This window comes from Rhinopithecus roxellana, chromosome 4 (assembly GCF_007565055.1).
Source record: "Rhinopithecus roxellana isolate Shanxi Qingling chromosome 4, ASM756505v1, whole genome shotgun sequence".
In the NCBI taxonomy this organism is placed as follows: Eukaryota; Metazoa; Chordata; class Mammalia; order Primates; family Cercopithecidae; genus Rhinopithecus; species Rhinopithecus roxellana.
In genome coordinates, this window is record NC_044552.1 from 130,587,700 (window position 1) to 130,614,779 (window position 27,080).

Sequence of the window (27,080 nt, forward strand, 5' to 3'; positions counted from 1 at the left end):
TTATTAGTATTATGCATGATTTTAACAAAGCAGTGCCAATAACCCCATTCAGGTGGGAAAGAGAAGGTAACTGCACAGTTCAACAAAGTGAAGGTCATACGTATTTTATAAAGCTAAGCACATTTTTACTGTGGCATCTTCTTTAATATTTGTGATCCCTTTGGCATATATATATATATATATATATATATATATATATATGATGCTATGTTCCACTGTGCTGCTTCATATTAAATACTTTAGTGATTTTTCCCTGGGTTTAACCTACTACTATTATCTATCAGTCTACTTACTCAATGATGTAAAGCTTTTATTGCTTATGTATGGCCTGCAGACTTGTGTTTTCTTGTTCTTTTTCCTTCTACCTTTGGGGTTTATTTTGTATCATTAACCATTTGTATTTGCTCTCAGTTCTGTTTAGCATATTATAAAGCTGGATGTTTACAAATCAGTGAAATGATCACCAAGTGTCCCTTATAACCTCCCCATTGCCCTGCATCTTTGTGTGTTCCCTGTGATCAGGTGCCGATAGGGCTTTTCACAAGGTATTTGACTTGGCCCTTTAAGCCTCTGGCAAAGGTGCAGGACTTAGGCTTTCCCAGTGTTGATTCTGCTTTATGAAAGCAAAGAGTATGGACAGGTGGAACCAATAATGGGCAGAATAAAAGAAGAAACTGATGAGCTCTGTCCCAGAAACTCAGCCTGCTTTTGGACATGGTATTCTTTTAGCTGCCTTGATTCAATGTGCTCATTTAGTACTGCCCTGAGGTAGAGGAAGAAAAACATTAAAAATAGTTGGTCTTGAATACAATGAATAGGTTTAAAAATGGAAGCTCTAGTTCTATGAATCTTAGTAGTTTGCCAATATATTATTACAGGAAGTGTAAGAAACTTTCCTTTAGAAGATGCCAAGATAGCTGAGAAAGCATTTCTTTCTGGGTACCTAAAGATAACCATAGCATCAAATACATGGTAAATTTTATATTTAATGGGATACCTTTTGTCATATTCAGTCTTTATACTCCCAACTTTAGCCAAATGGGCTTCTTAAATTAATAATTTTTTTTAGCTGAGTAAACATGCTTACCTTTTCCCTGAATAAAATGCCTCCTGCAATAAGTCATGTCCAAGTGTTATATGTATAGTATTAGCAACTAAACACTAAAAACAGTGCTGGCATTAAAACTAAATATATATACATTAGCTATTTGGAAAGTTCTTGTCTGTTTACAGCACTGCGTTATATAAAATCTAATTCCTCATTCGTGCACTTTCTTTCATGAGTCTAAAGTGAATGATGTAATTTTTTAACAAATTGTGTAGTGATATGTTTCTCAGTATTCAAGAGAGTTTATATTAAGTATGTAGTTCAGCTCTCAAAATAGCTCCTCTTTCATCTGTAATGCTTTTAAGGCTTACAATTCCCCCATAAATTTAAAATGGCAGAGCTTAGAGATCTTAAAGATCAACAGTTACAAAGATTTCTGGGGAAAATGTAAGATTTAAAGAAAACTGTTAAATTATGAAGTACAAATGATGCACAATGGAGAGTTTGGCTTCATCAAAGTGATTCAGTGTGGTCTCTAGATGTATTTTCAAAGTTTTAAAACCACTTCATCACATGCAAAAGTAGAAGCATTTCAGGATTAAAACACCTTTCAGGGGGTAGTTAGGGTCTCTGTCACCCAGGCTGCAGTGGCATGATATCATGGCTAATTGCAGCCTCTACCTTCTCAGGCTCAGGTGATCCTCCCATGCCTGGAGCTGGGACTATAGGTGTGCACCACCATGCCCGGCTAATTTGTGTATTTTTTGTAGAGACAGGGTTTTGCCACATTGCACCCAGGCAGATCTCAAACTCTTGGGCTCAAACAATCTAGCCACCTCAGCCTCCCAAAGTGCTAGGATTACAGGTGTGAGTCACCGTATCTGGCCTAAAACACCTTTTTTTCCTAAGCATGCACATATTATTGTATCTTCAAATCCACTCTATCCATGATTATTTGAGAAAATGAATTAAAAGTCATGTGCCCTAAGTACTTTTATGAAAAATAAATACTTTATAACTTGCTTTTGCTCTTTAACTATGAAATGAATTAATCTAGGCCAACTTTCAAATGTAGGTTTGGGAGTTGTTGGGTTTTGTCCAGGTCGAGAAGACTGCCTTTTTTTTTTTTTTTTTTTTTAAATACTATTTTCAGTTTCAAATGCTCCTTTGAAATATTAACATTCAGTAGGAGATAAATTAAACTTTAAAAAAAATTTATGTTCACGTAGTTAATTCTGCTAGGTAAACATAGTAAGGCATGGCAGAAAGAAAAAGATAACATGAGTCCTGGCAGAAAATTCCCCAGCTTAAGCAGAAGCAGCAAAAAGATTAAAATGTAGTCTCTTGCCCATCTCAGTTGTCAATCATCAAATTAAATTTGCCATGTAGGTGAGAACCCTGGATTTTCGTTGTAGATAATCTTGGAGCTATTCCTAGAGAAATAATTGAGGAAATTAAATACCTCTTTTTGTTCTTGTGTCTCTAAATATGCTTTGTAAAATTGAATATGCAGAGAAAAAAAGTAGGCAAATTTAAAGCATGCATTTTCATGCCCATCCCTGTGGCTTCCAGAAGAATTAGAGGCTGTAAAATCTGAAAAGTCATGACTTTTAGCAGCATATTATCAAATGAGGGATTTTTTTTTTTTCTAATTGAGATTTCTCCATGTAGTAGCCACCACCGGGTCTTTTTAGGCTCAACTAGACGTGGAGACTTGCAAGATCCAAATAGGCCACCCTTGGTGTTATATTCACTTTGCAGGACACAGGACAGGAAACAGAAGCAGGACAATGTTAGGCATTGTTATTCCCAGGGGTCCTCACAGCAGCGTAGAGAAGAACCTCTGGCTCTCAAGTGACAGCATAGATGCAAGGAGATGAGAGCCATCTCGGTGAGTGCAGTCACCTTGGTCTAGAAGCCCTATGTCCCAAATAGGACCAATATTTCTGAAACAACTCTATTAGCAGAGTTTGCATAGTTCCTGCAGAGGACATGTCAATTCGAAGAGTCAGTACAGCTAGGGAAGCCCAAACCTGTGGCTACCCACCAGGTATTTACAGTTGATTCACAGTTCTCCCAATTCAGATGTAGCATAGGAATTTGGAAACATTTTTGCCATAAGCCATGTTACCTAGTAACACAGCTGATGTCCTGCCTTTATGAAATTTCCAGAAGAACACAGCAAGAGGGTTGACCCAAGGTCAAACTCATTCATAGAGCAGAAGAAAGGGTTTTGCTAACCCTTTTCCCACACTGCACAACCTGGGAGTTAATAAATTCTGTTATATTTCATCACCAAGTGAACTTTTTCTGATTAATTTCCAGCCATCTGAGTTGATTCTAGATAGAATTATTTGGCACATCTAAAAATCACTAATTTGCATTCTCCTATCATGCTTAGAGGAACAGGTTGTAAGAGTGGTTCCTTAGGGAAATACTATTTTTCCTATATGCTTAAAAACAAATTTCCAGGGATTTAAAATATATTTAGTTATATTTAGTAATAACCAGTCCTAAATCAGGCTGACTTTCTGTCTAAGAGGGATTTGATATCCTCTCTGGTTAATCCCAAAGAATGTTGGTAATAAGCTGATACCTGCAGACATATGTGTTGCTGTCTTATTTCTTTAACAGGTATGCATTGAGACATACATAAGCAGCTGTCACCAGCGTAGCATAAACACTGCTGTGCGGGCGACTCTCAGTCAAATGCTGAGTGACTTGACTTTACAGTTACGACAGAGGCAGGAGAATACGGTGAGTCTGTGACACCCCCACGTTCATCACCTTCCTGGTGGTGTCTGTGTATCCCACACCCGAGGGCCCCTCCTGCCAGGGCTGCCTGCCTCCTGAAAACAGTAGGAAGGGCTTGCTTGTTTTAAAAGAACATTTATTTGTATACATTAAGCTCTTTAGATGTTTGCCTGTTTCACCCCAAAGCTTTGAGAATTGCTTTTCCTCATAGTTTCTGTAATTTTTTGAGTTATTGTTTTAAAACTTATTTTTTAATCATTGTTTTAAAACTTCTCATACTGAAAATTTTTATTAGAAATATTGTGATACATTAACAAATATTGGAAGTAAATTTGAAATTAAGAAAAATGAATATAATTTATTACATGCTTTGAGGTTGGGTATGTTTCCCTTTGTTAACTAAAAGATGGTGGCAGGAGGCCTCCCTCACCTGCTGGGGCCTTCAGGGCGAAACTGAACTAACTTGTCTTCTCTCTATCGTCAAAGGCCATTAGAGCTTTTTGCTCTGAACTTGAACAGATTGTCTAAAATGAGCATTCCAGGGGAAAATGTAAATGTAATTGGCTCCTTGTATGTATTATCTTCTGGGAATGTTAATGTGAGAGTGATTCCTCTTCAAAATTGGTGTTTTGTGTTGTTTTAAAATCTGCCTCTGTAATAATTTAGATTAAAATCATTTTGAAATCTACAAGGAGTGTTCTGAAATGACATTTGTTATTTGTTCAAATAGAAAATCTCAGTTACAGCTGGGTGTGGTGGCTCACGCCTGTAATCCCAGCACTTTGGGAGGCTGAGGCAGGCAGATCACCTGAGGTCAGGAGTTTGAGACCATCCTGGCCAACATAGTGAAACCCTGTCTCTACTAAAAATACAAAAAATTAGCCAAGTGTGGTGATGCACACCTGTAATCCCAGCTACTTGGGAGGCTGAGGCAGGAGAATTGCTTGAACTCAGGAGGTGGAGGTTGCAGTGAACTGAGATCACACCACTGCACTCTAGCCTGGGCGACTGAGTGAAACTCTGTCTCAGAAAAAAAAAAAAAAAAAAAGAAAGAAAATCTCAATTACAGTCCCAGATATCTCTGAAATTAATTTTATAAAAATTAGGATTTCTTATTTAACTTCAACTATTTGTAATTTTTAATTTCAATATTTTCTAATTTTTAGAAAATCACGGAGTTGAGGGGAACCTTAGAGATGATCTAGTCAAATTCTTTTTTCCTCATTTTACAGATGAGAAGGTGAAGCTCAGAAAGATGAAACTGAAATCTAAAATGAATGAGCTTATCAATGAAGGAGCCAGAAGTAAACCCCTGGTCTCCTAGCTGACTGCCAGTACAAGTTCTTAGTTAATATGTGCTCTGGCAGCCAGTGTTGAAAACAACGCTAATCTGAAAAAAGCAAATATTGATTTTTTTTTCTTTTCTGTTTGCTGTATCCAATTCCCAGTTTCTATTAAAAATTTTTTTAACTTGAGATATTTTCATTAGTTTAGCTTACCCCTTGCTAAAAACAATTTCATTTATATTAGGATTTTGGATATAGGTAGTATGGGAGTATTTAGTTTAAAAGAAATTAAAATACATAAATCAAAAACGTATTAAGAGAAAAAGTTTTTAATTGATGTAAATCTAAGATGTTGAGAAATCTTATAATATACACTCATATTTCATCCTTGCTAAATGGAAATATGACCAAACACTATATTAATAATATCTTAATATTTTAAATGAAACATTTAAATCAAACTTTGTAATTTCAAAGTGCTTTCAATTATATGAGTTCATTTAATCTTATTTTAAAAATTTTAAGTAGGAGAGTATTAGGTTTCAAGTCAAATATCCCAACCTTTTAATTCATACTGCTCTTCTGTAAGAATGGCAAAGGTATGGCTGTGGAGGTGCAGTTGATACTGTAGAGGCTGTCTGTCTCCATCCTGGGTATTATGTGGCTAATAAGGCCTTCTGGTCCTGCTCATCGTGGACCATCTGGACTCACCCCAACCGGAGGCAAGATCTCAAATTAGGTGGAAAATTGGTGTTTCCTGTTATTTCCTTTCTATTACTCATGCAGTCCCTGGAGATGTAATTCCATGTCCCAGAAAACATAGTTCTCAGGATGCTGATATTTGAAGCATTTGTGATATCCAATGGAGGGAGACGTAAGTTTTGTCACATAAGAATTTAGGTATTTTTTTTAAAGCTCTTAAAGTGGAATCGTCTGTAGGAATGGAGAGGTTTGCTCTGAAGAGGTCACGTATTCCCCTGGGGAACACTGAGCATTCCCTTGGGAAGATATGCATATTTTCTAGCACGGCCTATCACTGTGTAAAAGAAAATTTTTAAAATCTCAGGACCCCCAAATTTTTTATGCCAACAAGAAGGTTAAGCCTGGAGGCTGAGTCATGTAATACCCTCTTCCAAATGAGTTGCTCCTACTAGCGTTATGCATTAGCCAGACCACGTCAGAAGGGTAAGAGGCCTCAGGCATATCCAAATGACTGCCCCCACAGATCACTCTTAAGTCAAACTTTGCTGGCCTCCCATAAAAAAGAACATGCGTATTGTAACTTTAGATCCGCAATCTAAGTCTAGCTCCTAAAACTAAAGTCTGTTTGATTCCACACTGATAATGTTGATTACAAGCCCATCTTTAAAGACAAGATCCATCATTCTTCTATGTACCCAGAGATATCTGCATAATTGATTCTTCTGTTACTCCCATTTTTTTCTTCAAACATTCACCTTATGTAAATTTAGATTTACTGGGCACTAAGTAAAATCTCACAAGCATGTAACGATTTGCATTACTGCCTACCTGTCCTTCCTACATGCCTTCCTCCTTCCTGTAAGGAAATGTAGAAACCTCCTGAAATGTAAAACCTCCTGAAAGCCTCTGCAGAAAACAGCCACAGGTGCAGACAGTCACAGCTCGCGTTTTTCCCAGGTGTGCCCAAAAGCTGTCTTAATAAACTTCGATTGACTGAGATACTTGCCTCAGTCACTCATTTCAGTTATGAACTGGAAAGACATCATGGGCCACCACAAAATTAGGAAGGCTAAATGCAGTGGAAAGAAAATAAATAATGTAGAATGCCAAAATCACTAGCAGGATGTGTATCTTCAACCTAATGTTTATCCCCAGCTGCACCCCAGGACAGATGATAATTTTGATTTTGTGTCATCACAAATCCTACATATTATCCAGCTTTATTATTGAATTATTTTAGGTAACCTAAGCTATTGTTAAGTTGTAAATTACTAATTTCAAAAAGTAGAGTTGCTACATTTAAATATTTGGGGCTGAAGGATGGAGGGATTCTCCTACCCTTAAATATGACTCAAATGTGTTTCCTCCAGAAAGTGTTGTTCTCAACTTGACTTTAGCCATTCTGAGCTGTAGATACTGACATAACATTTCACAAAAGTTGCTGTGGAAGCAGCTGAGCTTGCAAATTAATGAACAGAGAATGGTAGAAATATGTGTCTGTAACAAGTTTAAAAATTAAATTAGCACCATGGGATGAGTTACATGTCCGGTAATTAGTTGGCATGAAAATACCTCCTTATTATCTCTTGGTGCAAAGAGGTAGGGAGAATAAAGTGCCACCTTCTTAGTCTCTTCTCAGTAGTTGCTGAGTTATCCCTGCAATGGGAAGTAAGTCTGATTATTTGTAAATGTCTTTTCCTTCCTATTTTCCCTTCCCTCATGGTTCTGTCTCTGCCCTCATAGTTCTGGATGTACCTAGCCAACAGCAGCTGGCTCGGTACGGTTAAAATGCTCCCCATCAAATACAAAGATGGAGATTCTGACCAGTGGTTATCTTTGTACCTGTATCTTGAAGTCCAGGAACCTAATCCTGCTTATGCCCAAGAGCCTGTATTTATTAGAGGCCATGCACAGTGTCAGCTGTAGCCTTGGAATAGGTTGTTCTCTGTGTGAAATTAACTCATCTCTTTAGGCAGGCATTGCCCCAGCTCACAGCCCAGCATCCTGGAATCCTGGGAGTTTAAGTGCACCAAAGGGTTTAAACTTCCAGGAAGTGTCCACGAGGCATGTCCACATGTTTGCGAGGACACTCTTAAATGAATTATTTTGGGAACTGATAAGCTCAGTTCCAGAGATAATAATTTTTCTCATAAACACCATGAATAATGAAATGCTCTCAAGAGCTGGTGGGTGGGGGGTGTGCTCAGGCAAGGTAGCTGAGCCCAGGACACTCCAGAAGCCATTTTGTGTCCTAGAATTTTCCCAGCGTCAAAGAGTCAGGATTTTTCTTGCCTGAATCTCCTAATTGTGTGTGTGTATCTCCCTTACTAGATAATTGAAAACCCAGATGTCCCACAGGAATTCGGGAATCAAGGTATTGCATTTGATTTGTACTAGTTCAGTTTTTAAAGCAGCTGTGAGAATGCCTACTGAGTGTTTGGAGTGAGGGGTACAAAGATGTCTAGGAGCTCTCGGGTTGTTTTACCATTCTCTTGGAGGTTGTGCTTGGCTTTGCCTTAGGTGGCATTATTTAATCAGCTGCTGTCTTTCTTCTGTTCCTACATTCACTTATGCCAACCACACCTGTTCCTGATCCAACTCTGTGAGGGAAATTAACACTTCACATACCTCTCATTTGGAGGCTGGCTTTGTTAGTTACTTCATTCTCCATGAAGTCAGGTTTAATTGCTAAAATGAGAATAACTGGATAGAAGATTGTAGAAACCTGATTGGCATACAGTGTTATTGCACCAGAATTGTGTTTGTCAAATACCAATTTTTTGACAAGAATGTTGAGTCATCTCACAGGGCCACTTGCAGACAACTCAATTTAAAGATCAGCTGAAATCAAGTTAAGGAACCTTCATTCTGACCCACAGGAAAAGAAAAAAATATAGAAGTCCGCATATATAATTAACCAGCAATTTAGTTTTTAAAAACAGGTTTGATACTATTTTCTGAAAGTATGCAAAAATAATATCTGATTAAAAAATTGAAATTGAGACTGAGTAATTTTTTTAAATATTGGAAAAATCTGCTTTTCAATTATATTTGCCAGTTAATAATAGTGAGAAGGAGATGGAGGTGAGGAGGAGGGGAAAAAAAGGGAGAGAGTGAAAAGGAGAGAAACAGCTTAACAGCCACAACTAGGAGAGGAAGAGTATTTGAAAGAAATGAGAAAGAGACACGCCTTAAGTCACATTCTAAAGCATCACTAAAGTGTATTGTTTCAGTCCCATGATGCTACATTCTTGGGCCACGGACTGGAAGGTGCCCTTTTCAGTTGGATGCTCTCAGTGACATGCGCTAAGATGTTCCATCTTCCTTTCCTCTTTTTGGCTATGGTGTTCTCATAAAGGTTTCACTTTAATGTAGGATGATTTTATAAACTAAAAAGGAGGTCTGCGTCTTCTTGGTCAAGAATATAGCTCTAAAAAATATAATAGTAAAAAATTGACAGAGGGACTCATTTAATGTTTATCTAAAATTGAGCTTGAGGACTACTTGTGTGGGTTTTATTAATCTTAAACTATGTTTTATCATTTCTTTTCTTTATTGCTGCATTCAAGATCTTAATTCTGAGGAACAGCCATTTATTTCTCTTTCCCTGCCTTCCTCCAACTTTACTTTCTGTCTTACACGCTTGCCATTTTCTCTCCATCTTCCTTGACGTCACCATCATCATTCATTTATACATTCATCAGATACTTAGAGCCACATTTATAATGACCTTTACAGGTTTTTATTTTAAGGAACAAATGCTTCCACTTGCTGTTTCACATAGCCTGACAATTCTGTGAAATTAGTATTATTTATCCCATTTTTGACGGAAGAAAAACTGAAGTTTGCCCAAACTCACACAATCAGCAGTTTTTGACATGTAGTTGAACAGATTCCAAATTTCCCACTATGCTTCTGTGGGAGTTTTGGTTCTAGCCTCTGGAAACTAGAGCACATTTAGAGGGAAATTTTATTTTTCTGATATCGACTATTGCTTCAGTATCAACAAAGACCTACAGATGCTCAACAAATAGAGTAGGTAAAGATTTGGCTAAATTATTTCGCCCCATTTTTCTCTGATTTGTTAGTTCCAAAGCCCATCTTTTCCCACGCTACCTTATTTTATCTCTCTGGGATACTATTCTAATCAGCTCAGAAGACCCAGAAATTCAAGGGTCAGAATAGGGAATACACACATAGACCACTGGCCTAAATATTAAGAAAATTGTTGTCTATCATGATGTTTTTGAAATTACTAATTTCCCTTTGGTAAGTGTGAGTGAATTTTATTGATAAGAAACAATCTATTATTTTTTTTCTGGACTATCTTTTTGAGTGTCTTGCTTTAGAAAGAATAATTATAGGCCATGCGCGGTGGCTCATGCCTGTAATCCCAACACTTTGGGAGGCCGAGGGGGTGAATCACCTGAGGTCAGGAGTTCAAGACTAGTCTGGCCAACATGGTGAAACCCGTCTCGACTAAAAGTACAAAAAATTAGCTGGGTGTGGTTACAGGTGCCTGTAATCCCAGCTACTTGAGAGGCTGAGGCAGGAGAATCGCTTGAACTTGGGAGGCGGACATTGTAGTGAGCCAAGATGGTGCCACTGCACTCCAGCCTGGGTGACAGAGTGAGACTCTGCCTCCAAAAAACAAAAAAAGGAATAATTACGCTTAATTCTTATCATTTCTGTGATCATCACTTTGGTGGCCTAAGGGCTTCTCCACATCTGAAAATCATCTTTTCAGTCTCAAAAACCATCTAAAGTGGAGGATGGGAAGGATGGTTCAGGGAGCTTGTCGTGCCCCCTGTTGATGTCTCATGCCTGTAACCTCCTCTGTTTTGAAGGGTCGACAGTAGAGTCCCTCTGTGATGATGTTGTCTCTGTACTCACCGTCCTATGTGAGAAGCTGCAAACCGCCATAAAGTAAGTGCCCTAACCATTGCCGCTTTTCTTTACTGGTGGTCTCCTTCTGAAATAACCTTTGTCTACAGCATCACTTCAAATTATGGATTATAAGATTGTAGGGACTCAACACTGGTATTTACTAAGGAATATATTCTGAAATTTGGCGCAATTCAAATAACCAAATACCATTACTAGAGTATATAACTTTCTGATGTGACAATGGGAAGACAAGACCTTACAGAGAGCAGTTGCTTCCTGGAGCATGAAGCTGAGTGGGAAGAATCTTGGGCTGAGTGCCAGTTGGTGTAAGAGCCGGTCCTGTCTCGGCCAGATCTCAGCTGTGTCCCGGTGCGTGACTCTTCTCATCAAACCGTGCTGCCCTTTCTTCCTCTATCAAATGACAGCGTTGGACTGTGTAATTTATCTCTATTTCTTCTAACATTCCAGAGCCTATGAGCTCACACAACCGGCTTTAAAAAGAGCATGTTACTCTGACTTTTACTTTTTGTTTTTGCATATCAATTAATATCTGAGTTCACTTAGGTGATGCCTGCTGCTCCATCTTTCTGTGCAGTCATTAACAAGACAACCTGTGCACCTGTAGTAAAGCCAAGTCATAAAACACCAGACTTTCAACATGGGATGAAAAGTCTCTACCAGCTACATATGTCATGAATTGCAAAATTCTTCAACACATTTACAATTCTGAAGTGTCCTTTGAATTATGACAGACATTAAACTATCATTCATTTGTAACTAGGACATCTGATAATGCAGAAAACTTACTTGCTGAATTTTAAATGCAGGAATGAGTTGGGAGAAATAGTCTAGTTGTAGGCAAGAATGAGGTGTCTCACTTTGCTGGAAACATTGCAGAAACTCATCTTTTAATTTGTTTGGCTTTTGGTTTCTCAGAAATTTAGGATTATTTTTTAAGCTAAGCTTAGAATTGCTCTTAGAAGTTGTTGCCAAATGGTTTCTTCATCAATTCTTCTGTTGTTCCTATAAGTCACCTCTATATTTTGACCAAAGTAAGCTCTCTTTATTGAGGCACTTCAAGGTCAAATAGAAAATAAAATAGTGATACCAGGGTTGGGGTCAGGGAGAGGAAATAGGGAGATACAAGGCAAAGAATTCAAAGTAGCAAATGTGTAGGTTGAATAAGTCTAAAGATCAAATGTACAACATGGGGACTATAGTTATTAATAATGTGTTGTATTCAGGATCTTTGCTAAATGAGTAGCTTACAGCTGCTCTTGCCACTGCGATGTGGATGGGTAGTGGGAGGGAATGAGTAACTATGTGAGATGATGGATATGTTCATTTGTTTCACTATAGTAACCATTTTACTATATATATAAATCCTATAACATCATGTTGTAAACCTTAAATATACACAATAAAATTTATTTTTATAAAATGAAAAGGCCTGTTTAATACATGGATAGTATAAACCAAAAAGAAGTAACACTTTTTCTCTACCCCCCACCCTCAAATTTCTCCCATCCCTGGACCCTGGCAGGCTAGGCAGGCAGCAGGTCTGGGCTTCCCCCTGCTCAGGAGGGCTGAGTCCCACAGCAGATGGATGTAAATAGCTCCTGCTGTACCCTGCTTAGGTCTGCATCTTTCCTGACCATGGAGTGTTGGAACAGTGGAGCTGGCACTCAGATTACCATCCTAACTGAGGGCTCTAGCACCAACTGCAGCGACCCCATCTGTAAGGCCCCATGCCACCTGCTTTGCTTGGGACAGTCCCAGATTATACCTGTTGTGTAATAATTATAATTACCCTCCTTCACTCTCAAAGGTGTTCTGGTTTAGGTCATGTGTTCACTCTACCCATCAGTGACCAGAGGTCTGATCTCTTCTAGTGCTAAGTCCTCCCCCTCCCCATCCAGTTCCCTCCATCATAACACAGACAGCTGGTATAGCAGAGTTGGAATATGTTTCTATTGGCATATTTTCTCCTAAGACCCAATCAAGAGTAATGTTTAATCACTATTGGCTCAACTACATTATCTTTGTTGGATTACCTGGGTTAAAACCCACACTTTGCCCCTTACTGGCGTGTGACTTTGGACAAAGATCTGAACCACCCTAAGTTTGTATATCCTATAAAATAATTAATAGACTATTTCTTATGGTAATGACTATAATATTGTATAGAATATCAGTAATACAAAACATTCATGTTTTTGTAAGATTGAATGAGAAAATACTCTTAAAAGACTGCCAATGCCCATCAGCCACAGAGCTCCAGGAACACCTGAAGTTAACAGGATTCATTTTAGTAACTTCTTATATGAGGGAGCCTGTCCACCATGGGAAACCACAGGACAGTAAAAGGGTGTTAGGAGGGGTTGTTATAGGATTTTAGCATGAGTTAGGTGACTTAGAATTGGTTAAAAATTGAGCCTTCTGTTCAAAGATTGGGTGCTATCAGAAAGTAGGCGCAATTCTAGCACCTTAATTTTTTCTAGCAGGCAGGACAAACAGATGGGAGCTAGAGTTGTCATAGAAGAAGTGGGAGTCAGTCATAGGGGAGAGGGACATTTGTTCATTTTTGTGGTCATACGAAGCCCTTTTAAAAAAGACCTCTGTTCAAGTGTGGCCGTTGATTGGCTTTCATCCTGTTCCAGCGCATTCATGGTGAGTCCTCATCTGATGTTAACTCGGTGAACTTGTTTGTGTTCACCAGGGGACACCACAGCCTCGCTGGTGGCAACCAGGTACTGCCAGCTGTCAGGGGTGCTTCTCCCTGACCCCTGCTCCACCCCCAGGTGCTAGCATTGGCAGGGAATAGCACGAAGACCACCAGAACTACAAAAACTATGAAGACTGTGTTTGTTATTTCATAAGCAAGGGAAAACTAATTAGCTAAACTTTTTTTCTGAGTAGTTTTCTAAGGGAAAAATCTGGAGTTTTTAAGTGCCAGAAACATGGGAGAGGCTCATGGTAGTTATGCCAGTTAGTAATTAAAACCTAGCTAGAGGTCAGGGGTTTGAGAGCAGCCTGGCCAACATGGTGAAACCCCATCTCTACTAAAAATACAAAAAATTAACAAGGCGTGGTGGCGGGTGCCTGTAATCCCAGCTACTAGGGAGGCTGAGGCAGGAGAATTGCTTGAACCAGGGAGGCAGAGGTTGCAGTGAGCTGGGACCGTGCCGTTACACTCCAGCCTAGGCAACAAGAGCAAAACTCTGAAATAAATAAATACATGAATAAGTCCCTAGCCAGCAGGATAAGGCAAAATGAGTCTGTAGGCCCAACATGGATAGGCTTAAAACATACCATTGTTCATTAGTCAGAAAAGTCTTAGGCTAGGTTCAGTGAGTGCCTGGCGTTCTGGGGTTCAAGTTCACGGTTCTTTAAACCTGGATGGCTCCAGCCACCCAGAAATCCCCATCAGCTCCAGGAATCCCTCTCATCTGTAGGGCAACCATATGACCTCGTTTACCTGCGAGTGTTTAAGGTTATGCCTAGAATGTAATTATTGTAAACACTCAGTTTTGAAATCTAGGAAGTACTGCTGTAAGTAGAATTATTTTTAATTGTTCAGTGTCTAGCATGTAGTAAATATTTGACATACATTTGCTTTAAACTGGTTTGTTTGCTTTTAGAATAGTTGCTGCTAATTCTAGTCATCACACAGTTAAGAACACTGGGCTGTGTGCGTCAGAAATTTGACTGTAGATTGTTAGGAAAATGCATTGCACAAACACACACTGAAAGTGCTCACACATACATATTAGAAAATAAAGGTTGTAGATTTCAATCAGTCACTGAAAAACAAAGCATTTCTTAACCACATGACTTAAGAATAGGTATTTTGTTTTTGTGTTTTTGAGACAGTCTTACTCTGTCGCCCAGGCTGGAATGCAGAGGTGTGATCTGGGCTCACTACAACTTCTGCCTCCTGGGTTCAAACAATTCTCCTGCCTCAGTCTCCTGAGTAGCTGGGACTGCAGGCATGCACCACCACACCCAGATAATTTTTTATATTTTTGGTAGAGATGGGGTTTCACCATGTTGGCTAGGCTGGTCTCTTGGTGGCTCACACTTGTAATCCCAGCACTTTGGGAGGCCCAGGTAGACGGATCACTTGATGTCAGAATTTGAGAATAGGTTTTAAATGGAGAAAATAATTCACATGCACATTTTTCTAGAATTTCTCATTGTACATTGGATCAAAGATGGCTTTAGGCATGTTATTTTAGAGCTTAATGATTTTACAGGATTCTCAGTCTTGCCTGATTTTCCAGTACAATTCCCCTGGTCATAGTTCTGCCTCTAGAAATTGATTGCTTTGTTTGATTTCAGTATTTGCCATCATGACTTCATTACCCTAAGATGGGGGCCTTTTGCTAAAGATGCTGGGGGCACAGGATGCTTAGCGTAGCTGTAAGGGAAGACCTTTATGTCCACCTGGTAAGATAGTCCTGTGCCCTGGCTGCTCTCACTCTGGTGCTTCTGTTCATTCTCCTTGCTAAGTTTTCACTTGTGTACCATTGCTTCTGATTTTACTAACTTAATTCCTTTATTTCTATTAGCTAAACTTGATGCCTCTTCTACCCTCGGAATAGGTTATTCCTCTGAAATTACACCAGAATCATTATTTACTAACCTCAACAGCCGTTTCCAAAATCAGTGCCTCTTAGGGCTTTAGCTCTGTAGGGGTGTGTGTTCATGATATGCTTGGTCTCTTGGGAGGATTCAGAAAATGTATTCAGGAATGCAGAACACTCCCTCGCATGCCTTGGCGATGTGGTATTAATAGAATCCTATGTTAGGCAAGTTGAGTTACATGATGCTTTTTAAATCCAAGAATTTCAGGAAGGATAATTGGGCTTAGAAAGATACTTATTCTCTGCCTGTTTCCCATCACTCTTTCCCTGCTTCCCTCTCCTCCTAGAACAGAATGTTAGAGTGAAACCTATACCAACGCAGACTTGGAATCGATGGGGCCTACCAAAGCATTTCCACTGTCTGTGTTAATCCCATTTCTCTCCTTACACAATTACTAAATTTCTTCACTCCTTTAACTAAATTCAAATCTATTTCTAAGGGAAGCAAAGTCAAAATGGTTCAAAACAAAACCCTAAGAACTCCAGAGATACAAAACGTTCTAGGTTGCCCTCCCAGTAGCCTTGCCATGAGATGTGGCTGCTTCGCCTTCACGGCCCACGGGTCCACGCCTGAGCGTTGTTCTCCACAGATCGTGCACCTGGGAAGAAGTTCCGTGATGAGCAGAGAACAAAACCAGCAGATACTCAGCCTGTCAACCATGAAATGCTCAGACAAAAGACCAAGAAAAGTGACTTACAGCCCTCCTAAGTGGACAGATCTTTCCCTGTGTGTTTTGAAGGAGTTGGCTGGTTTCTAGGCTATTTTTTGCCTTGTGTATTCTACTTGTTTGTGTAGGGCCAGCTGTTATATGCATACACACTGTGTACGTGCGCGTGTGTATCTAGTGGAAGGTGCTTACGTTTTAAACAGCTCCTTTAATGGTGTGACTCATGCACAGCCACGATCACCTGTTTTCCAGACTGCTGCAACCCACGCAAAAGCTGCTGCGTTCAGTCTCCAAGGAGACTCTCAGGCCAGTTACCTTGGCAATGCGTTCCCTGTCAGCGAGTCTGATAATCTCGGGGTTGAAGAATTCACTGTGGCACACTTTGCCAATAGCTTGATGACTCATAGCTTTTCTATGGACTTATTTCCAATGATTTCAGAAATTGAGAGTCTTTCCTGTCTATAGTTGTTTTCGTTTTTTCTTAATAACAGGTCAAGTGATTGGTCAGAATGATTAACTGAGACTACAGCGAAGGCCCTCCTTCCAGAAGTGATTTTTTAAATATGCTTACAATTGATACCATGGCCCTCTGATTTGTCCTGTCCACTCTCTTCCTCGTAAAGCAAACAAATTGAACATTCTGAAATACAAATCTGGTCATGTCACTCTTTTACCTCCAAATAAAGTCCAGACATCTTAGCGTGACCTACAGGACCCTTCCTGATCGGGCCTCTGTCTACCTCTCAGGCTGATACCATCCTCACACCCTGTGCTTTAGCCACAACCTCTCAGCCCAAATCCCTTCCTCCTCCACCCCCACATTTTGTGACACCTCTTCCTCTGCCTCACCATGCCACAGTCTCCTACTTGAACTTGAGACTCTACTAAGACAGCATGTCCTGTGGACATTCTTTCTAAGAAGGTACTCCTGCCATATGGTCTCATAGAACCTTGTGTTAAGGTATTCATTCACAGCCCTTCCCACCCGTGCTTTATCTACTGGCTTATATGTCTGTCCAGTCCCGTAAGAGTGAAGAAACCTCCTGTTTCATGTCAAGAGCTACGTCTTGGTCAAAAGCGTAGGGAAGCTTGTAGGACTAGAAGCCTAGAAATGTGAGGTCCTTACCTGGCCCAAGAATGGCTCATCATTTCTTACTCTTCCTCCATCCATCACCTTCCTCTTGGCAAATAGGAATAATTTTTGTGGAGACTCAGCCTTTCCCCATTTCTTCTTCTACTCTCAAAGGGTGTGGTAGACAGAGTATATCCAAATATAAGTGACTTTCCCTTCTACAGAATAATAACATTATTTAATCATTATACAGCTCTCTTTAGACGAGAGATTTTAGAATATGGGTCAGGAAACTTTTTCTATAAAGGGCTACAAACTATCTCTGTCTCTTTTCTTTGTTTTTGTTTAGTTCTATAAACATTAAAAGAAAATAAAAACAGTATTTTTAGTGCAGAGGCCACGGAAGAATTTTGACAAAAGGCTTTAGGGCATAAAGCCTAAATGTTGGGGTATTTAATGGCACATAAATAAAGGACTCCACCCCTCTTACTATCCTGTGTCTTACGATTGCACGGTCTTTCTCAATTTGGCAGTTGTGTGGATGTAACCTCTGGCCCTGGCACTGTCTACTGTTAACTTTTCTTTGCTTCCTTCCTCTCTCTTCAAGTTTCTAGTTGGCCTGTCATGAGCCTTTCTGTTCCTTCCACCCCCTTCTCCTGGGACTTATTTGAACTGTTAAAGACACTAGACTTCCTGACTTCCTTTGGACATTTATTTATTTTAAATTAGGTGAAAGAGACACAACCAAAAATTATTTTTATAAGCAAGTTTTTCCTTTTTCTGAGTATTCCCATTCCACATTACTGAGTGAACTCTCTAAAAAAGGATTTATTATGTATTTGCAATAAACATGTCCCTGAAAATTAAATTCTTCCTTAGCCCTATCTGTCACTCTTGTCACCTACCTGGATTTTAATACTTTCTGGTAGGCTGGGCAGAGAAGTTAATCTGGATATTAGGAATGTGTTCCCCATAAAGTTGTCTGTTTTCTTCATCTGGCTCTGTTCCTCTATGAGGAACCCCATGATAATAACTTGGACACAAAATAATTTCTCCACAGAAAAATCATATTTCCTCAATAAGGAAGAAAAGTCTAATGCGAGTTCATAAAGTGTTCACCAATGAAAAGATAATGTGGTAAACGGTCTCTTGAAAGGTTTAGATAATATAAAAATTAGCATTTCTGCCATAAACTACGGACTTTAGTTAATATACCAATTTTTTATTAATTGTGGCAAATGTACCAATGTGAGGTTTAATAATAGTTCAATATGATAACTCTGTTTCATGGTCAGTTTTTCTGTAAATCTCCAAGTGCTCTAAAAAGTAAAGTTTATTAGTAAAAAAAAAAAAAAAAAAATTCACCCAACTGTATTATTTTGCTGAGGTTGCTATAACAAAGTGTCATAAACTGAGTACCTTAAACAGTAATTTATTGTATTGTGGTTCTGGAGCCTGTACGTTCAAGATCAAGGCTTCAGTGGGGTTGATTCCTCCTGAGAGCAGAGAGAGAAGGATCTCCTCAGGCTTCTCTCCTCACCTTGTAGATGGCTGTCTTCTCCCTGTGTCTCTTCACACTGCCTTCCCTCAATGAATGTCTCTGTGTCCAAATTTTCATTTCCTTAAGGACAGAGTCATGTTGGATTAGCATCCCCCCAGTGAACTGAGTCTAACTTGATCACCTCTGTAAGGACCTATCTCCAGATAAAGTCACATTCGGAGGTGCTGGAGATTAGGACTCCAACCTGTGAATTTGGGGAGAGAGACAGAGTTCAACCCATAATGCTAACTTTCCCCCAAAAACTAGCACTTTGGTAACGCCTATCATTTTTCCGAGCATGTTTCCACACATTACCTCTTTAATTTTGTCTTGTCTTTTGTCTGCATTTGTGTCGGTTCTGTTCTTCCACAGTGACAGCCAGCAGCTGCAGCTTCTCTACCTGGAGTGCATCCTGTCTGTGCTCAGCAGCTCCTCCTCCTCCATGCACCTGCACAGGCGCTTCACGGACCTGATCTGGTGAGCACCCACTCCTGACGCCCCCATGCTGACACCAACCCAAGGGCTTCTGCTGGCTGTGTCTCTGGGTCCCTCTTCATGAAGTCCATGACCCACCAGTAGTAGTTTCATCTGTGCATAAATGTCGTAGAGAGAAAGCAGGGAAATTATGGCCAGGTGTGGTTGCTCATACCTGTAATCTCAGCACTTTGGGAGGCCGAGGCGGGCAGATTGCTTGAGGCCAGGAGTTTGAGACCAGCCTTGGCAACATGATGAAACTTAGTGTCTACTAAAAGTATAAAAATAGCCGGGCGTGGTGGTTGTGGGCACCTGTAATCCCAGCTTCTTGGAAGGCAGAGGCATGAGAATTGCTTGAACCCAGGAGGTGGAGGTTGCAACGAGTGGAGATCAAGCCACTGTACTCCAGCCTGGGTGACAGAGTACGACTCTCAGAAAATAATAATAATAATAATAATAATAATAATAATAATAATAGGCCAGGTGCAGTGAGTCACACTCTCAGCACTTTGGGAAACCTAGGTGGGCGGATCACAAGGTCAGGAGTTCAGGGCCAACACAGTGAAACCCTGTCTCTACTAAAAATACAAAAAATTAGCTGAGGGTGATGGTGGGCGCCTGTAATCCCAGCTATTTGGGAAGCTGAGGCAGGAGAATCACTTGAACCTGGGAGGTGGAGGTTGCGGTGAGCCGAGATTGCGCCACTGCACTCCAGTCTGGGCGACAAAGCTAGACTCTGTCTCAAAAAAATATATGATAAGAATAATAATAATAATAAAGCAGATAAATTGTTTTGTTGACATCCATCAGACCAAAATCCGCAGAAAAACCGATGATGATTATGGCAGAATATGCTTCCAAGGCCCTCTTTAGTTTATATCATAGGATCATGAGATACCAGAACCAGAAAATTTTTCTGTGTTTTCAGCTCATTCAAAAAGCATATAACTTATGCAGGGAGCAAGATATACTGAGCTTTACTCCTAGCCCTAGCTCCATCTCAACCCGAATACCAGTCTCTTAATCATAATCAGAGATTCCCAGAAGTGACAGGCCCCGCAGGCAGGCAGCTGGTTGTTCTGGATCCCTGGGCTTATCGACAGGAAGGAAGCCAAATGGCAGGTGTCAGTATGGCATTTGCAATTAACTTCTCAAATGGTAAATAATTTTGTTATTTATAGTAATATGAAACTTTATAACAGCCATTTAGCATTTTGAGTCCATTTCTTCACTTATGATGGTTTCTTAATGCTTCTCTTGTATTTTATTTCATTCATGCTAGCTCAGTTTATGAGGAAAAGTATTGTTGAAATACCCAGAAATGTTAGAGAGACTTAGAAAACGGGCAAAATGTAGCCAAAAGAAGAAGCAGTAAAGAGCCCCACTCTTGTGATTTCTGCAGCATCTGTTTACTCGCAGAGTAAATTTTATCATTTGTCTTGTGGGGAAACTTACTTTTCTCACCATCTCTTCCCAGGAAAAACCTCTGCCCTGCTCTCATCGTCATCCTAGGGAATCCAATTCATGACAAAACCATCACCTCTGCTCACAGCAGCAGCACCAGTACCAGCCTGGAGTCGGACTCTGCGTCTCCGGGAGTGTCTGATCATGGCCGGGGATCAGGCTGCTCCTGCACTGCTCCAGCCCTGAGCGGGCCCGTGGCTCGGACTATCTATTACATTGCAGCCGAGCTGGTCCGGCTGGTGGGATCCGTGGACTCCATGAAGCCCGTGCTGCAGTCCCTCTACCACCGAGTGCTGCTGTACCCCCCACCCCAGCACCGCGTGGAAGCCATCAAAATAATGAAAGAGGTGAGGAGGCACTGGAGATCGCCACCAGGTTTACAAGGTTTACAGGTTACAAGTTTCGCATACAAGAAGCCCTCAGAAAAGGCTTGTCAATCACTTGCCAGAACTTCATTGCTGCCTCGTGGTGTCCAGTAACGAATGCTATGTCTAGAGTCTGTGCGTGTGAACGTGTATTGTGAACCTGGGTAAGAGGGGTCAGTGGTGTTCAGTGATGCAAAACCATTTGAGAATCGAGCTAGTGCTTGTTAAGACTCTGTTAGATGTGCACCTGACCAGGCCCATGCTGAGATTTCATTCTTCTACCTTAGGTGCTGTTTGAGCAGATATATGTGTTTATTCGCCTTTGCCAACATTAGATTTCAAAATGATTTTATACTCAGGTGGCACATTATCCCAAAAAAAGAGCTTTGCCAGTCTCTGCTAAGGGGAATCCTTTGTTCCATTCTTTTGCCTCATTTCTCCAAAATGTCACGACACCAGCGAGAACATAAAGGTTGTCCAGATTGCAGTAGCCATCCCAGTGTGCTGCTTCATAGTTTTGAGGCAGAATTAGGCTTATTTTGAAGGTGCTTCAAGCAAAGATTCCTCTGCCTTCTCTCAGAAAACCAAAAGGAAAAGTCATCAGTGTTTTTGTATTTGTGAATCTGATCGTAAAGGTCCAATTGCAAAATTGCATTTCCTTTTGGTATCTCACTCCTGCAAAAACCAGAGTAGCAAAATTCCCTTGTTGATGATTAATTTATTTTAAGCAATCATTGCCGCCAACCAATATCTGAGAAGTTAAATTTGAATTCTTTCTTGGTGTTTTAATGAGATTTTATTGTTATGAGTATTGGAAAGTTCTGACCCACTATTTCTAGAAATTAAGGAGTGGCCCAGATTTAATGGCTGTTAAGAAAATCTATGAGCCCATGATAATATTTACCATGCTTTTTCTTGCCTATTATATGCCAGGCACTTCACATATATTATTTTTATTATTCATAATAAATTTGTGAGGTTGTATATCAACTTTTATTTATTTATTTATTTTGAGACAGGGTCTCACTCTGTTGCCCAGGCTGGAGTGCAGTGGCACAATCACGGCTCAGTGCAGCATGGACCTCCTGAGTTCAAGTGATCCTCCTACCTCAGTCTCCTGAGTAGCTGGGACCACAGGTGCATGACACCACACCTGGCTAATTTTTGTATTTTTTGTTGAGACATGTTGCCCAGGCTGGTCTCAAACTCCTGAGGTCAAGCAGTCCTCCCGCCTCAGTCTTCCGAAGTGCTAGGGTTACAGGTGTGAGCCACTGTGCCTGGCCATCAACTTTATTTTTACCAATTAAGAATGTTACTTCTTTTCCCCACCAGAGCTTCAGGCAATGGAGATCAAAAGGCCAGCTTTAAGAACTGATCTTCACTAGATGGGCAGATATAATACAACTTTGGAGGCCAGTGAGACTAGACCACTCTTCACCACTAAGACAGCAGTGGCCCTTCCCCAGGGTCCTCCCCTACACCTGTTCAGCTTGCATCCTAGAGGGGCAAGTGTGGGCTTCCTCTGATTAGCAGATCCCCAGGAAGATGGGAGAGAAAGGGGCTAGCAAGGCATGCTCAGCTCCTTATTCTAAATTCACCAGTCTGATCAGGGGCTCTTCCTATACCTGGAAGAAATGAGAGGAAAGGAGAAGAGAGACCTAGAATTTTACTGCACTGGATGTTCCGCCTCATAGAAGTGTGATGCCAGAGGAAAAGGAAATTCCCTCCCACAAAGAAACTTAGGCTTGAGGAGGTCAATTGGTTTGCCCAAAGTCCCAAAGAAAAAGAAGGTGGAAACTCTGGACCCGCTGACCCTAATCCCATGGTCTTTTGCTGCATCATTCTTATCACTAAACTTGACTCTCACATTGCAGTGCAAATGACCCCCAGCAGCCCGTTTCTTGGTGTTGGTTCTGCTGCCCATTTCAGGAACCTGAGTTTAAGAGTCAGGGTTCGACAATGAGATCACTTGGACTCGGGAAGGGGAACATCATACACCGGGGCCTATTATGGGGAGGGGGGAGCAGGGAGGGATTGCATTGGGAGTTATACCTGATGTAAATGACGAGTTGATGGGTGCTGACGAGTTGATGGCTGCAGCACACCAACATGGCACAAGTATACATATGTAACAAACCTGCACGTTGTGCACATGTACCCTAGAACTTAAAGTATAATTTAAAAAAAAAAAAAAAAAAGAGTCAGGGTTTGAATCCTCTTTCTGCCACTCACTGACTATGTGATATAGGTAAATCATTTAACTCTGAACTTAAAAGTTTTCTCATGGGTACATTGTTATACTATTCCAAAGATTGCAAATTCAAAATGCACTAAAGTTTGCCTAAGTACTTTGTAAGTATCTGGTGCTAAACAAATATGTGGTATACTTACTGCTCTTGCAAGGAAGAGAAAAAACATATGGAGGCTGAAAATAGTTGGTTCAATTCTAGCTGGCCTCCTTCTCCTGCCTGTTTTATTCCTTTTGTCTTACTGGATTTATGCCCATAAATCACCACTGTTAACAATTTTCCCATTGCCCGGGGCACTCTAATCATTGGCTTTTCTAATGGCCAACTAATGGCTCTTCATTGACTCTCCCATCAAGGCTGAGTTACTGTGCCCAACTTCCAGAGCCTTCTTCCATCATTTGCATTTTCCATCACTTCCCAGGATGCACCTTCATCCCATTGACTGCTTTGTTCAATTCCCACCTCCCCGCCTCTTCAGGGTTTCCTGTCCCTTAGTCTTGTGGGCCACTCCCCCTTCACAGAATTGAGTGGTTAATTGCAACAGGCTAGACATCACTGCCTCTTCCCATTAGCTTATTTACAAACTTCCTTAGGAAGATAATATTATGCCCATTTTCCAGATGGGAAAGCTGAGGCTCTGGGGGGAGAAGTCACTTGCCCAAAGTCCTTCACGTTGTGAGTTGTAAGGCTAAGACGGTGAAGCCTGATGTTTTAAGTATGGCTGCTTCTTTGCTATCAAAATCCTTGTCCTTCATGGCTGGGCTTCCTCAGACCACTGATCGTGTTCTTCTTTAAATTCCATCCCGCCATTTAGCAATTGATTATACGCCCCATCACACTGATGTTTCACAATAGAATGGGGAACAAGCTTCTTGTCTCCTCAACTAGACTTTTCTGTGTAGATTGCTTCTGTATGTTTTCCCCTAGTATTTAACACTATAATGCTTGAATCAGAATAAGTGTTTAGCAACTTTTGACTGACTGACATATGGACCTGAAGACAAAATGTCTACAAAGAGGCTATTTTATAAGCAGCAGCAACCTTTCTTTTCCCCTCAGAAATGACAGGCACTAGAGCGGTCACTGCCCACAGTAGAGCCGCTTGGTACCTGGATGCTAAGTACATACTTTGCATATGGCATACGTAGGTCTCTAAATGTGTTTTAAATAATTTCCTTTGTACTGCAAAAGGAAGTTAGTTATGTTTTTCTGTTCATCATAGATGTTCTATCTTTCCAAGGTCATTTTGCAGAGGTGATGCTAGAATTTGATGGTAGTACCCAAGTAGCACGTCCAGGCAGTGCTGCCCCAAGGAGCCCAGCAGACTAATTGGGGCCAAGATGTTCTAAAAAGCAGCATCTCCACTTTATATGACAAAATCAATCATTTGGGAAAGTTGGTAACCTAGATAGCAAAATGCGCAGGGCTTGTGCACACAAAGAAAACCACTGGGTTCCCAGGATGTTTGTTTAGCCTTTTGGAGTTTGTATGCTTGGTGTGTTATTTCCCTGTTCTAGTTTTAGTTTGTCACTCTGCCATATGCAGTGTGTGCCTATTGATCAAGGACATACAGGACATCTTTGTTTTTCAAAGCACAGCCCCTTTTTTGTTTCTGATTTCCCCTTAAAATGAACAGTAATGAAAAAGTACAGCTTGCTTCCTTTTCTCTCCTATATCTCGGCTTTAGAAGTTCCCTAGTCTTGGCCGGGCGCGGTGGCTCAAGCCTGTAATCCCAGCACTTTGGGAGGCCGAGACGGGCGGATCACGAGGTCAGGAGATTGAGACCATCCTGGCTAACACTGTGAAACCCCGTCTCTACTCAAAAATACAAAAAACTAGCCGGGCGAGGTGGCGGGCGCCTGTAGTCCCAGCTACTCGGGAGGCTGAGGCAGGAGAATGGCGTAAACCCGGGAGGCGGAGCTTGCAGTGAGCTGAGATCCAGCCACTGCACTCCAGCCCAGGCGACAGAGCGAGACTCCGTCCCAAAAAAAAAAAAAAAAAAAAAAAAAAAAAAAGAAGTTCCCTAGTCTTTATCAGACCTCTGGCACCCCAGCCGCAGATCCCACAACTCTCATTCCCACCTGAAGAAGCTGAGATTAAAACATCTTTCCTTTTAGTATTTGTCGAGGGTTCTCCAGAAACCTTATCAATCTATCCCTTTCCCTCCAGATTCTGAAGCAATTGAGAAATAAGCACAAGATTAATGTGGGAATTAATATAGACTATCTTGGGAGGCCAAGATGGGCGGATCACCTGAGGTCAGAAGTTCAAGATCAGGCTGGCCAACATGGTGAAACCCCGTCTCTACTAAAAATACAAAAAAATTAGCCTGGTGTGGGAGCACACAACCTGTGGTCTCAGCTTCTTGGTAGACTTAGGCAGGAGAGTCTCTTGAACCCAGTAGGCAGAGGTTGCAGTGAGCCGAGATTGTGCTGCTGTACTCCAGTCTGGGTGACAGAGCGATATTCCATCTTTAAAAAAAATTAGTGACTTTATTAACAGTGAATATCTAATTGATTACCGGTGAAGCTGAATTTTAAATTGTGGTAGAATCCCAGGAGACAGTGAGGTTTTCCACTCCATCTTTTGGAAATGCACTTATCCTTCGAGCAAGAGATGGAGCATCCTGAGGCTCAGAGGGTCCAGCCACGGGGCTGCAGGCCTGTAGAGAGGGGGTGAGAGAGAGAGAGGGAAAGAGAGAGCCTGCCAGACTTTAGCCCCAGCATTGTCACTCTTTTTTTGATGTCAGCAAAAAGTGGAAGCTTCATTTCTTTTCCTCCCAGAGAGCAGAAATGTTCAATTTCTGTGGTAAGAAAGAAATATGGAAAGAGGGAAAGAGGAGAGTCACTTAAAATACAGCTTCTTCTGTGTAATGGACCTTTTCCTGCTTTGCCTGGAGTATCAATCACTTTGAAGATGAATGGACATACGATGGGACGTCTGCTGCAGACACACTGCATTAACCATCTTTCCTTGAATCAATTTAGCCTCGAGTTGACATCTTCTATAGACTTCTACCGTATGTATATAAAAATGTGTTAGAAATGAACAATTATGAACAGTCTACATATGAAAACTTGTGAGAAGCAGTAAATGGGAAGATATGTATAGCTTTAACTCCTTATATTAAAAAATAGAAAACCTTAATGTCCTAATTCTCCAGCTTAGTTAGAAAAAAAAGAATAGAATAAATTCGAAGAAAGTAGAAAGGAGGAAAAATAAGGATAAAAGAAGAAAGTAATGTGACAAGGAAATATAGGGGATTTTTAAAAGCAGAAAATGTTAGGACTGAAAAGATCAAGAAAATTGAAAAACTTTTCTCAAGAGCAATAAAAAAATTTTAAAACAGGTACAAATGAACAGAAATAAAAATGAAAAAATACCTAACTATAGATGTTACACACATTAAAGAAATAAAAGAGGGTATTAAGACATCTTTAGAATAGTAAATTTGAAAACCAGGTAAAATGGATAAGTCCCTAGGAAATAATGCAACTTTTAAAAAGTTGGTTCAAGAAGAAATTGAGGACCTGAATAGTCCTATAATCTTTAAAGAAATGGAGGAAGTAGTTGAAGGATTCCTATTAAAATTCTGGCCCCATGTAGCTTTAGAAACAAGTTATACAAGCATTCAAGGAACAGGTAATTCCAATCTTCCGTGAACTTTTTCGGTGATGAGAAAGAGGGCGTACTTCTCCACCCAGTTTATGAAGCTAGCCGACCTGATACCAAAAGTAGACAAAAAGAGTCCAGGAAGGTTATATGAAAGGCCAATCTTACTAAAGAACAGAGATCCAAGTGTTTTCTAGTTCTGTGCTAGAAAAGATTTTTCAACAATCCCTCTGAGAATTTTGTCTAAGCCAGCGCTGAGCTGAGGAGCGAGGAGCCTGATACACACCATATGTCGAGAAGAAAACCTAAATCA

The 27,080-nt window shown here is 40.5% G+C and overlaps 1 protein-coding gene across 1 annotated transcript in view; it reads left to right on the top strand.

Moving 5' to 3' along the window:
- The window catches only part of ARFGEF3 (ARFGEF family member 3), a 193,345-nt gene that overhangs the window by 82,896 nt on the left and 83,369 nt on the right, over positions 1 to 27,080 (top strand). Inside the window, 5 exon segments of the mRNA XM_010379500.2 lie at positions 3,683 to 3,805; positions 8,122 to 8,164; positions 10,638 to 10,716; positions 18,976 to 19,080; positions 20,555 to 20,888. Coding sequence (XP_010377802.1) covers positions 3,683 to 3,805; positions 8,122 to 8,164; positions 10,638 to 10,716; positions 18,976 to 19,080; positions 20,555 to 20,888 — 684 coding nt within the window.